This window comes from Aythya fuligula, chromosome 29 (genome assembly GCF_009819795.1).
Source record: "Aythya fuligula isolate bAytFul2 chromosome 29, bAytFul2.pri, whole genome shotgun sequence".
NCBI lineage: Eukaryota > Metazoa > Chordata > Aves > Anseriformes > Anatidae > Aythya > Aythya fuligula.
The window spans coordinates 356,092-368,450 of record NC_045587.1 but is presented as its reverse complement, the minus strand read 5'-3'; the positions used below and the strand labels follow the sequence as shown (position 1 = coordinate 368,450).

At 58.2% G+C, this 12,359-nt stretch overlaps 2 protein-coding genes across 2 annotated transcripts; one reads left to right on the top strand and one right to left on the bottom strand.

Annotated features, from left to right (window-relative positions):
• The first annotated feature begins 5,471 nt into the window (after positions 1 to 5,471).
• DAZAP2 (DAZ associated protein 2) lies at positions 5,472 to 7,528 on the top strand. The gene is made up of 4 exons (XM_032204690.1): positions 5,472 to 5,481; positions 5,824 to 5,945; positions 6,427 to 6,669; positions 7,220 to 7,528. Exons 1-4 carry the CDS (start codon positions 5,472 to 5,474, stop codon positions 7,346 to 7,348), a joined length of 504 nt encoding a protein of 167 aa, XP_032060581.1. The 3' UTR covers positions 7,349 to 7,528.
• Positions 7,529 to 9,041: 1,513 nt separating this feature from the next.
• SMAGP (small cell adhesion glycoprotein) lies at positions 9,042 to 10,128 on the bottom strand. The gene is made up of 4 exons (XM_032204905.1): positions 10,078 to 10,128; positions 9,603 to 9,690; positions 9,399 to 9,476; positions 9,042 to 9,290 (listed from the first exon to the last, which is right to left on the bottom strand). The coding sequence occupies exons 2-4, from the start codon at positions 9,631 to 9,633 to the stop codon at positions 9,118 to 9,120; spliced, it is 282 nt and encodes a 93-aa protein (XP_032060796.1). The 5' UTR covers positions 9,634 to 9,690; positions 10,078 to 10,128; the 3' UTR covers positions 9,042 to 9,117.
• Positions 10,129 to 12,359: the final 2,231 nt, after the last annotated feature.

The window sequence follows — 12,359 nt, the reverse complement described above, 5'->3', positions numbered from 1 at the left end:
CTCCCTCAAAACAGAGCCCCCCTCCCCGAGCCCTGAGACCCCCAAAGTCCGGGCTCCCCCAAACCGGAGCCCCCCAAGTCCACCGCACCGCAGCCCCTCAAACCTTGAGACCCCTGAGCCTCCCCCCACGCTTTGGGGTCACCCTTTGCAACCCCCCAGCAGCCGTGTCCCCCTGCAGAGCTGGGGAGCCCCCCAGCTCTGCACCACCCCTCAATCCCTCTGGCTCCGAGCCGGCTCACCGTCGCCCTAATTCGGCACTTGATCACCAGAAATTAATTGTCACATTAACGCGCAGCTCCCCGGGGGCAGCACAAACAGGGTGCCCCCCGTTTGCCACTTTCCTTTTGGGGGCTGCGACTCGGGATAAAACCCCGGGGCCAAACCCTTTACGGGGCTCGAGGGCTTTGCCCCAAAACCACCCCAAAAAGCCTCGCCGAGGCTGCGAGGAGGGAGCTGGAGGCCCGGGGAAGCCCCAGTAATAATTCAAGAGGCTCCATGTTCCCGGCATAGCATTAGCCTCAGATCCAGCCTCCCGCCGTAATATGCAGGAGGCTGAGCTCTGAGCCACGCTCGGCTCTCGCAGCCTCCCCTCCCTGGGGCTGGGGGGTGTCGGGGGGCTTTGGGGCACCCGCTCGGAGCCTTGGGAGGGTGCTGTGGGAGGGAAGTTTTGTCCTAGGGAGCAAAAGCGAGGATGCTCGTGGCTGCTTGCGCCCACCGGCCACGTAGCACAGGGGTATGGGGTGTGGGGTCGGTGCCAGCGCCTGTGGTGTGGTCACTGCTGGATTTCTGCCCGCTGCGGGACCAGGAACAAGGCTACCGGAGGCTCTCGGATCCTACCGGCAGGTTTCAGCTCTGTGCAGAGCCGTGCAATGTGCCCCAAAACTGTGCCGGTCCCCGGGCCCCTCTGCCAGCTCGGGGGGACCCAGGCTTGGGGGGTGCTGGGGGAAGGAGCGAGGAAAGGCACACAAAAGGAACTCAGGTGCAAGGTGAACCCTGTCACCACGCAATTAAAAGAAGGAGGAAAACTATTTCTGTAATTGCAAAGCTCGTTAGGAGCACAGGTGCAATTCTGTGGCTTTTCAAGCCAACTTACGGACCAATTACAGCCTGGTTGAAATCATCAAAAGGAAAGGCAGCGAAGTGTATTCTCCTGCCTGTTGTGTCTTTTACAATTTTTTAAATTGCGACTTTCTTCTTACCTCCCAGCAGGAAAAAAGGAGGAAAACAAAGACAAAATCTCCAACTTAGCATCTCAGTTATTGGTGCCGCTTAAAAATGAGCACGGCTTGACAAGGCTGAATTATTTTTCTTTCATGTCTATGTTAGCTGGAAGAATTACACCTTCCGTCTGTCCTTGCAGAAAAAGCCAATGGGCTGGTTTATATTTTGTCTTGTAATACGGCTTTTTCGGTCCATTGTAAGATTTTCATAACTTTTTTTTTTTTTTTTTTTTATCCAAAATGCACTTCTGATCGTCCCATGAATGCAAAAAAAATAAATAAAAAAAAAATTTGAAGTTTGTATTAGGTTGTTGTTAAAAAAAAAAAAAAAAAAAAAGCGTAAATGCCACGGGTGGTTCTTCCCAGGCTAAAATCCTGCCCCTCGTCCCTTCCTGGGTGTACAGGACGGTTTCCTGAATTACTGCAACCTACCCTTGGCTAGCCTCATCTTGCAACACACCATGGCAATATTTTGTGCTGGTTAACACCAAATTGGAGGAGCCCAGCAGACAGCGAAGGGGCACGGGGGCTCACGCTCACATTCAACAGGAATTAAACAGCTCCATGCCCGGCTGAGGCAGTGCCCACAAATACTGCCAACGGGCAGCCGGCACCAGCCACATTTTCGTTAAAAACCGAATTGGATACGTGAAAGCATCTTCACTTGCATACAGCTGCTATCTGAGACTGCAGCGCAATTCTGCTGAGAGCCTGGTTTGCATATGCTGTGCTGTGATTATGAATATTTAAATACCTCCATCGAGTTGAATTGCAGGCTCATTTACATACATTGGCATACTGCTTAATATAATGCATACGGGGAACAGGGTGCACATTGCATTTTTAATTTTTCTTGAAGAGGAATTGATTTTATGAGTGCTGAAAAGCTTTTTTTTTTTTTGCTTTTTTTTTTTTTTTCCCCGGGAAAATAGCTTGTTTGGAGAGGGGGGTGGATTTTAATTAACTGTTTGACAGGAAGAGCTGGCAAAACTAAAATGCTGACTGCAAGAATGTGTCCTTTGTTCCAGAGCTCGCTCTGCCGACGAGAACTCTTGGTAGGTGACCAAATTAACATCGCAGCTTTCTTGCCCATGCTTCTTTCGCTGCTCCCATCACACGCAGCCATGGGTTAGAGAAGGGTTTGCACCTGACCCAACTGTTTCTGGCACATCCAATTTGCTGCGGAAAGGTTTCCAGCCCTGCCAGGGACGTGTGTACCACAAACCAGCCTCGTCCAGATGTTCCAAGAACTTAATGGCTGGGAGCGCAGGAAAAAGGGAGCCAGATTTTATTTTGGCCTCCGCACTGCAAAGCGACTCCTGCTGCCCCCAAACCCTCCACACACCTGAGTTATGCACTCGATTTCTTTGGTGCTCCAATAGATCCGGCCTTTGCTCTGCTTTTCTCCTTAGAGCTGGAAATAGACTCTAAAATTTCCATGTTTTTTTTTCCAGGCCACTTTGTTGTGTTGGACGCAATCCAGTCCTGGCAAATCCAAGTACAAATCCCCTCGATCTCAGTGGTAGGGGGAGGAAGGGCAGGATTTTCTCCAGGTGGAAGACACCATTAAATAATTAGCAAATGATTATTCATTGCTTTTATATAATTAACTACAGGCCTGCACCCATAGCGTGCCCACTGTCTCAAAGTACCTCTTGCCCCCAGTTACTCACATGAGCAAAGTTTCACAACCACAGCTCTGATTTTAAGGCCACGGATATCACCAGTGGATTTTTTAGGCTTTAAGCAGACGTTACCCCAGCCAGCTCTGCTTTTAATAGCGGTTAAACAACCTCGTGCTGTGTAAATAAGGACTCCCAGCCCAGGCCTCTGCTCTCCCAGGTCACAGAGCCGAGCGTCTGGGCGTTATCTGGTTCGTGTTATCTGCAGCAGCCCCTTCGCCTTCCAGCTGCGCCCAGCCTGGGAAGCAAAGTCCGTGGGCAGGCATCCCAAAACTCCTCCAGGTTTCCATCCCAGGGCTGCACGGCGTGAGGAACCGCGAGCTGATTTTACACAGTTTTGGGATTTCATGGGAGTTTTCCTCTTGGAGTCGCAAGAGACCCTTAAAGAAGGCAATGGGTGATAAAAACACAACTAAAACAATCCCAGGGCGTTTGAAGGCTGGTGCTTTCAGAGAAGCCCAGCTCTGCTGGCTGGAAACGCTTTCTCCTCGCCTTTCACACCTCGCAGAGCATTTCCACTTGTCCTCTGCAAGGAAGTTTTCCTTATAACGGTATCAGGGGAGCAAAAAAGGCACATTTCTTAGAATAAATCAGGAGCTGCTGAACAGCCTTAACCCTCGGCTGCTCCAGCAGGTTCCAGGGCTTTGCAGGGTTGGGTTTGGAGAGAAAACATCAGGGCTCGGTCCCTCGGAAATCTCCTTCGCAGTGCAGCTCCTTCCCCTTGCTTTCACCCCCCTCGCTCTGCATTTCCACGGGCAAGTTCCAAGCCATCTTCTTTCCCACTTTAAAGGGTAAATATTTTTTTACAGTTCCTGTACTGTTACAAGGTGAAGAACATTTTCTGGGCATGAATTATTTATGAAGCCCTCCCAGGCACACCAGCCAGCGTGCATATTCATCAGGCACCCGGTACATTATTCATGAGAGGCTCGCTTAAATTGGGAGAGAACAATGATATTGTTGATTGAGATGCCTGGAACCGAGCTTGAAAAAGGGGGCTGTGCCCTCAAACGCTGGGCAAAACGCAGCCAGAAAGTTCATCAAAATCACAAAAGAAATGGAAAGGGCTTTCTTTTTTGTGCTCGTTTATTGCCACCCATACGCATTACTATATATATATTTTATTTTATTTTTTATTTTTAAAGGAAGACTTCACACACAGGAACTGCACCGTGCTTTAAGCGCAGCTCCAGCCCCCTGGCTGAACCTTCTGCTCCTGGATCTTCAGCAGTTTATTACTTCCCACAGGTTTTTGGAGCGGCAATCAGCCCTAAACTCCCACCAAATCTGTTAAGTGTTTTCACAGGAATCCTCACTCTCCTTCCCTAACCCAGTTTTGGATCAGAGGTGGATGCCGGGGCTTTGCTGAATGGGGCTGGTATTAAATAACTGGGCCCGGACACCTCCACAGGGCCGTGGAAAGTGTCACTGGGGAAACTGGGACCCCGGGAACAGTGGCACTGGAGTGAGGCTCCCAAACATCGCTGTGACTCCTGGGACACGTTTTGGGGCAGCCCCTTTGGGTTAGGTCACCCCCAAATCACCCCAGGCCATACCCATACAGGGTGCCCCCCCCCACATCACCCCTGGCCCATACAGGGTGTCCCCCACCCCCAAATGACCCTGGGCCATGCTGGGTGACCCCCCCCCTAAAACAAACGGGCTACACAGGGTGCCCCCCCCCCAAAAAAAAATCCCCCCCAGCCCATACAAGACCCCCCCAGCCCAACTCTGCCCCCCCCCCCCCGGTTCCTTTCACCCCCGGGCTCTCTCCAAAGCCCCCCCCTCACCTCAGGTCCCTCCCCCAACCTGTGACCCCCCCCCCCCCCCATCAGGGTGTGAATTGGGGGCCGCGGCCCCTTTAAGAGCGCTCGGCCCCGCCCCCGCGCGCGGTGACGCCACAGCGGGCGTGGAGCGGCCGCTTCCTGCCCCCGCCCCCCCCCCCCCGCGCCCCCGCGGGCCGCAGTGACAGGCAGGCGGGAGCGCGCGCGGCGCGGGCACAGCGGGACCGGGACCGGGACGGGGCCGCCGCCGCCGCCGCCATGAACGGCAAAGGCAAGGACCGGGCCGCGCCGCGACCCCCCCCCCCCCGGCCCCACCCGGCGACCCCCTACCCGGGGCCGCGGCCCCTTTAAGGGCCTCGCCGCAGCGCGTGACCGCGCGGCCGGGCCGGGGCCGGGCGGACCAATGGGAGCGGGGCGGGCGGGGGGGCGGGCTCGCGGTTGCCATGGCGCCGCGCGGCTCGGCCGGGCCCTTAACCCCTTGTGTGCCGGGCGGTGTGTGTGTGGGGGGTGAAGCCCGGTGACGTAAGGGGCGGGGGGGGGCATTAAGCGCTGGGGGGGGGGGGAGCCCTCGGGTGACGTCAGTGGATCTCCGCATGACGTCACGGGGGGCGAATGAGGTAACGGGGGGGTCCCTGGGACGACCCCGCAGGACGGGGAGGGGGAACCCTAAAAAGGGGGGGGGGGCAGGGAGTGGGGACCCCCCCGGTGACGTCAGGGAACCCCCCCCGGGTGACGTCATCGGGGACCCGCTTCGCAGGGAAGGGGGCAAAGGGGGGGGCGTCGGGATGACGTCATGTGGGGGGGGGGCACGGGGAAACCCTCTCGGGGTGATTTGGGGACCCGGGGGTGGCGGGGGGGGCAGCCGAGGGCCCCCAAAAATAAAAGGGGCGGGGGGGGGGGCTCCTTGTCCTGCCCCCGCCCCCAGACCCTGGGACCCCCCCGGGCAGCCCCGAGGACCCCCGGGGGGGGGGGGTCACGGCCATCGCTGCTCCCCCCGGGGGGGGTCTCAGTGACCCGGGGGGGGGTCCCGGGGGGGGTCTCGGTGCCCCCTCTGGTTCTGCTCTGCCGCGCGTTTCAGTTTTGGGGTGAATTCTCGTGTTTCTGACTCGGGTTGAATGTCGTTTTTTCTCCCCGCAGGGCAGTACCCCCCCCAGCCCGCCTACCCCGTGCAGCCCCCTGCCAACCCCCCCGTGTACCCCCAGACCCTGCCGCTGCCCCAGCCGCCGCCCTACACGGACGCACCGCCCGCGTACTCCGAGGTAGGTGGGGGTGATTCCTCCTAAAAAAGCAATCCCTGGCTACATTATTATTAATTATTATTTTTATTATTATTATTATCATTATTATTATCATTATTATTATTTTTAACCGGGGGGGCTGGTTTGCTGCTCCTATCCCTGGCCCCAGCTCGAATTGAATCACAGCCCCGGGCATTGCCTCCCTTGGAGCCCAGGGGATCCCCAGCCACGAACCCGGCCGTGGAAACGTCCTGGGTGGGCTCCTGGGGGCTGTGGGGACCTGGCCCCGAGCAGCAGCAGTGGGAAATTGCCCCCCCCCGGGACACCCACAAGTAATCCCCTGGGGCAGCGCTCCCCTGGGCGGGCGGGAGGGTGAAAGTCTAGCTCAGGGCTTGCTCTGAGTAAGCAGGTGGGTGTGGGGAGTCATCAAGCTCTAAACCTGCCTGCGTGGCTTTCTTTTTTTTTTATTATTATTATTATTATTTTTTTTATTTTTTTGCAGCTTTACCGTCCCAGCTTCGTGCCTCTGGGGGCCGCCACCGTCCCCACCATGTCCGCGGCGTACCCGGGCGCTTCGGTCTTCCTGCCCGTGGCCCAGTCCGTGGCCGTGGGTCCCATCGGCTCCTCCGTCCCCATGGCCTATTACCCCGTGGGCCCCGTGTACCCCCCCGGCTCCACGGTGCTCGTGGAAGGCGGCTTTGATGCTGGAGCCAGGTTTGGGGCCGGCGGGACGGCCAGCATCCCGGTGAGTACGGCCAGGACCCGCCTGCTTCTGCTGTAGGGGCGCGCGGAGACGAGCCTGGGTTTGTGAGCAGAGCGAATTCATCGCGTTTTGGGGAGACGAGGGGGCTCCTGCCTTCGTGCGGGGGGTTTTGCTGTCCCTGAGCTCAGCTGAGAGCTGCCGACGTGTGGCTCCAGGGCTCCGTCTGCTCGCAGACCCCAGTTCAGCCCGGGGACCCTGCTATAAGGTGCCCCGGAGGGGGGCAAGGCAGCAGCTGAGCGACCTGGCTGCAGCTCACCCTCACTCCCCGCTGCCCTGCAGCTCCTCAGACTCACAACCACGCCAGGGTTTTGCTCCTCTGCGCACACAAAAAGCCTCCTAACCCCTAAAACCCCTCACCCTAACCCCTAAAAAGCAGAGGGCAGGGTGTGGAAGCCCAGTGTTTCCCCCCCTGGCCCCGATCCCTGCCTGGCAGCCACCAGCAGCAGGTGCCGGGCGCCCGCACCCCGCTGCAGATGGGTGCCAGGAGGAGCTGCGGCGCTCCTCCAGCCCCTTTCTCCTCTCTTTTTTGCAGCCCCCCCCTCCCGGGTGCCCCCCCAACGCCGCCCAGCTGGCCGTCATGCAGGGAGCCAACGTCTTGGTGACGCAGCGGAAGGGGAACTTCTTCCTGGGAGGCTCGGACGGCGGCTACACCATCTGGTGAAGAAGGAAAGGGGCCGGGGGGGGAGCGGGAAGGGGTGGGGGGCTACGTTTGTGTAAGGGAAGACATCACATACCGTCAGCACTTCTCACGATGTAACTGCTTTAGTCCATATTAACCTGAGGTTGCGGAGCAGACACCGCCGCCAGGTCTCCTCCTGGCCAGGACCCCCGCGCTGAGCGGGGCCTCTGCTGAGATGGGGGGGGGGGAGAGACGGGTTCCCCAAACCAAGGCAGCCCTCAGCCTCTCCCTCGCGTTTCGCAGCGCTGCCGCTGAGCTTTATTGATCGGCTGCTTTGGGGAGGGCGAGGGGGGCGAGCTGGAGGCAGGGCGCGACCCCTTCCCCTCGCGTTCCTGCTGAGCCAGCCCCGCAGACCTTGGGGTTTCCCCTCCAGAGAAGCCGAGGTGCTGGGCAGGGAGCGAGGCCACCTTCCCCCCCCCCCGCACCAGGGGCACCTCGGCGCTGCTTCGTTCCTGACCTCACTGCAGAGCGGATCCCTCGGGGCGCTCTGTGCTCACCGTCGCCCTTCGCTCCCCTCCAGGAAGGCGTGCAGCTGGCGTGTGTCATGGGATTTCTTTTGTACACTCCAAGTAATCTTGGATTTCTTTGCACATTAGATCTAATCAAAGCCATGCTTTGGTGCCAGAAACACAATGCAACTCATGTTTGAACATTTCATTAAATGCTAACTGGGCTTTTAGGACGATGCTTAATAAACCAACTCTTTTTTTTCCTCTTTTTTTTTTTTGAACTCAACCTGGTGTCCTGACACCAAAACTCCTTAAGGCTGTTGTTCAAACAGAGAGGCTGGTCACCATCTGCACAAGGGTGTGTAGCAACTGTCAATCAACACACAAATTAGCTTGGTTAATCGGTTGTTTTACGAATGCATACTTCAGAAATGACTTGGGTGTAATGAAGTCTTAGTAGGGTTAAGAAGAATATTTCAGGGATCCTCAGTGTTTTTTTCTTTTTTTTTGTTTTGTTTTATGAAGAAAAATATCAGATTCAAATATATTTTATCTCGAGGTTTCAGTTTAATCTAAATCTGTGTCCTGTATATGTTGTGTTTAACCATCCAACTGACTGTTATGGAAGTTCAGCATTACGTATCTCTCTGTATACACTGTGGTGCACTTAACTTGTGGATTTTTTTATACTAAAAAAAAAGTAGAATAAAGACTATTTTGAAAATTTGAATAAAGTGGCAGACTGGCTGTTAGACTTCCAGTAAACCCCCGTGGCTCCTGCCTGTCCCACGCCTTAGGGTTTCTTCGCTTGTTTCCTCTTTGCTGCTATTTTGCAAACTTCCTCCTTCTGTGTTTGTGCGTTTTTTTTGGGAGGGGGTGATTTAAAGGAGGAACTGCCCGTGCCAGCAGCCCCTTGTGACTCGGGCGATCGATCGGGCCGCTTTACAAGCGTTCTCCCCCTTAGCCTCGAAATGAGCCATGCCGATTACCCCAACCCTCAACCCAGAGCAGAATAACTTAATTGTTTTGGGAGATAAGGAAAAAAAAACAACAAGAGCAATTCTTCAGGCATTTGTCACTGGGCTGTATTAGAAAGCACCAAAGGGAGGAGGACAGGCTGCGTGCAGCCGGAGCCGGGCTGTGCTCTGCCACACCTGGTTTTATCTTAAAGGTTTGCTTAATAAATTAAGGGAAAAAAAAAAAAAAAAAAAAGCTTCTAGATCCGAGATTCTGAGAGATTTAGGCCACATGGCATCAGACCTGAGTGCAAGAGAGGGGCGCGCGCTGGACCCGGGGGGGGGCTCAGATGAAATACTCCTCCTTCTCCTTGGAGGGGGCGTCCTCCATCTGCACCGACAGCTCCGTCTCGGCCGCCGGCTGCTCGTAGGTGAGGTAGCTGCCTTTGTTTCTGTACAGGTAGATGATGATCACCACCAGGACCGTCAGCAGGGTGATGAACACCAGCGTGATGACAACTGCCGGGGGGGGAAAGGCGGAGAGGAGCAGGGTTTAGCCCCGGGGGGGTCTGTACGGAGCTGCTGCCGCCCGGTCTCAGTGGGGTGGTCGCGGCGGGGAGCCCCTACCTGCGATGACGGCCGTGTTGGCGTCCTCATGCAGAGGGGGGGTGTGCGCCTTCTTCAGCCCTGGGGTTGTCAGCTCCTCTGCAGACACGGGGAGGTAGAGAGGAAAGGGAGCGAGGCCGTCCCTGAGCCGCGCTGGGCACGCAGCAGCCCCGGGCGAGGGCTCCTGGGGGATTTGGGGGCACAAAAGGGGTCCCGGGGTCTTACCTGCAGCTAGCGGGGGCTGAGCTCCTTCCATGGCATCGGCCCTGGCGCTGCCGGCTCCTTCCAGGCGAGGGTCTGGGCTCCTTCACGACTACCAAGAAAAGGAAGAAAAGCGGTGAGCGTGCAGGGCAGGGGCTGGCACAGCGCGGGTCTGCGAGGGGCACCGATGGTGCTGGACAACTGGGAAACTGCTGGGGCTTTGCTGGGGCTGGTGGAGGCGCAGGCTGGGGCAGGAATTGCTGCTGAGGGTCGGAGGGAGCTGTGCTGGGGCCGTGAATCCCAGCCAGGGGGTGTGCGTTGGGGAAAGGGGCTGCAGGTTTGGCAATTTGCTCTCAAAAGTTGTAAGTTTTGCGGAGCCAGATTGCCTTTGCCTGTGAAGCCTTGCAAAACCTCGCGACTCTGGCACCCGGAGCTGCTGCAGCCCAAACTCTGCCCCTGCAAAGCTCCCTCCTGAGCGTGCCGGGGGACGAGCAACAACCTTGGCAGCCCCCAAAATTAAGTGGTTGCTGCTGCTGCTGGCAGGCCCGGGGCAACGGCTCCTGCGCTCGGGCACAAGTGACTCAGCGGCTCTGCGGAGAGACGCCGCTAGATGTCAGGAGCAAATAAATCACCCCCCCCCAAAAAAAAAACAAAACACAAAAAAAGAAGCAAATTGAACCACAGGAGCGAGCCGAGCGCTGGCCGCGTGCCCAAAGTGGGAGCTGCTGGATGTGGCCCCCCGGCACGATGGGGATGCCGTGGGGGTTGGAGACGCCAGGCGAGCCTCCGGCGGCACGCTGCCCTCGGGAGCTGCTCTCCTGCTTGTCCTGCCGGGGGCCCTTGTGACTCAAAGTGCTGTCGGGCCGGGGCTTGTTCAGCCTGAGCGTGCACAGCAGCCCTGACAGCAGCAGGGTTTGCGCCCAGCCGCCAGCGGGGTGAATTTGGGAACCCAGCCCCCTGCCCGGCGCCGTGCGGCGGTGCTCGCTCCGTGCCCGCTCGGTGGATGGGGGCCCAGGACCCCCGAGATGCTGGGACCCCAACCTCGACAACTTTGCCCCAACGTCGACAACTTTGCCCCGGGCTCAGGCGAGCCCCGGACGGGCTGGAGAGCACAGAACCAGTTTCTCCAGTGCGATGCAGACCAGACGGCCCCGCTGGCACCGCCGCTGCAATCCAGCCTTGCAAAAAAACCCGTCTGAGCCCAGCGATGTGGGACAAAGTTTCAAAGCCCAGCGCAGAAGCTTGCATGGCATTTAAACCAGGACATTTGCTTTAAAGCTCTGCCGACAGCGGTGTCTGGGCGGAGGAGCTGGGAACGAGCCCATCTCCGGGGCTGAACCTGCCTTGCATGGGCACAACCTGCAAGCGCACAGCCGCCGAAGGCCATGGAGCAGCAGCAGCTTGGGCTGCTTTGGGGTGAGGGATGGATAAGATTTCCGTAAGAACCTACTGCTGGGATTTCAAGGAAAGGAGGAAAAACCGCTGCTGACTGCACAGGGAGCTGGGTGCTTTGAGGAGAGGGGTCCCTGCGAGGCGTTTGGCCAAAGTTTCGGTTCTGTATCAACACGGCGCTGCCCACGGCTCCCTGCAGACCTCACTGCAGCTATAACCGAGGCAGCCAGCACACACCCGGCCCCATTTCACCCCAAATTCAGCTCTGGGAAGAGACCACAGCAGGAAAACACCATAAACACCATCGCTCGACCATTACAGCAAAGCCCCCCCCGTGCTGCATCCCAGCAGGAGCCCGGCCACCCCACCTCGCTCCCGTATCCCTCCCCACCGCACCGGCACCGCGGGAAGGAGCCCCCGTGCTCGGCATGGGGGGGCCCAACGGGGCGGGGATCGCGGCACGGGGGGTACCTTGGGGGGGCAGGATGCAGCCACGAGCCAGTGTGGGGTCGGGGGCACGCAGGGAGCTGTGCCGCAGCCAGGCTGACCCAGCTTCCCCAGCGCGCCGGATCCCTACAGAGCTCCATGGGCTTTTAAAGCAGGACTTGGGGGAAAAAAAAAAAAAAAGCTACCAAAAAACCCAACCCGAATCTTCCTCATTCTTGCGTGCTGGCCAAATCCTCCACGTTGCTCAAGAGCGGTTCCCACAGCAGAGCCCTCCCCGTCCCGCAGCTCCCAAAAAGCTCGGGAGCAGGCGGGTGCAGGGGATGCTCGGCGGCACCTTCGCAGCCCCCAGATCCCGAACCCAGAGGCTGGGGCGAGCACACCCGCCGGGTGACCCCGTTCCCTGCCCCGTCTCACCGCGCTACATCCTGGGAACGGCGCCTCGTGCTCTCCCAGCGCCCTGCTGGGCTTCTGCTCGGGTTTCTGCTGATTTAAGCTCAGTTTAAGCTTCTCCCGCCTCTCGCCGCGGTGGGCTGAGGCCGTTCCGCTTCCCGTTTGCTCCCGGGGAAGCCTCTCCCCAGCTGAAATCCCGCGGCCGCGCACCCATCGAGGCGGCGATGCTTCGGCACGGCAGCCAGGCCCCCTTGCAGCCGATTTCACCACCCCGCAGCCCCGCGGGGCAGCCACCGATGCAGGACCTCGTGCCTCGTTGAGTGTCCATTTGCCTCGCGAACCCATGCATGCAGAAACACCCCCCGGGACCCCGAATCTCCCCACGTTTCCCCGTACCTGTGCCCGCTGCGCCGGGGCGAGGGGCTGCCGGCACCATGTGCGCTCGCCGCTGCCTGTGCAGCCTCGCCAGGGCGCAGCCCAGGCGTTTCCCCTTCCTGCCTCACCTTTCCAGTTCCACTGCCCCGATGATAAAGGCTGCAAATCCTCCCCGCT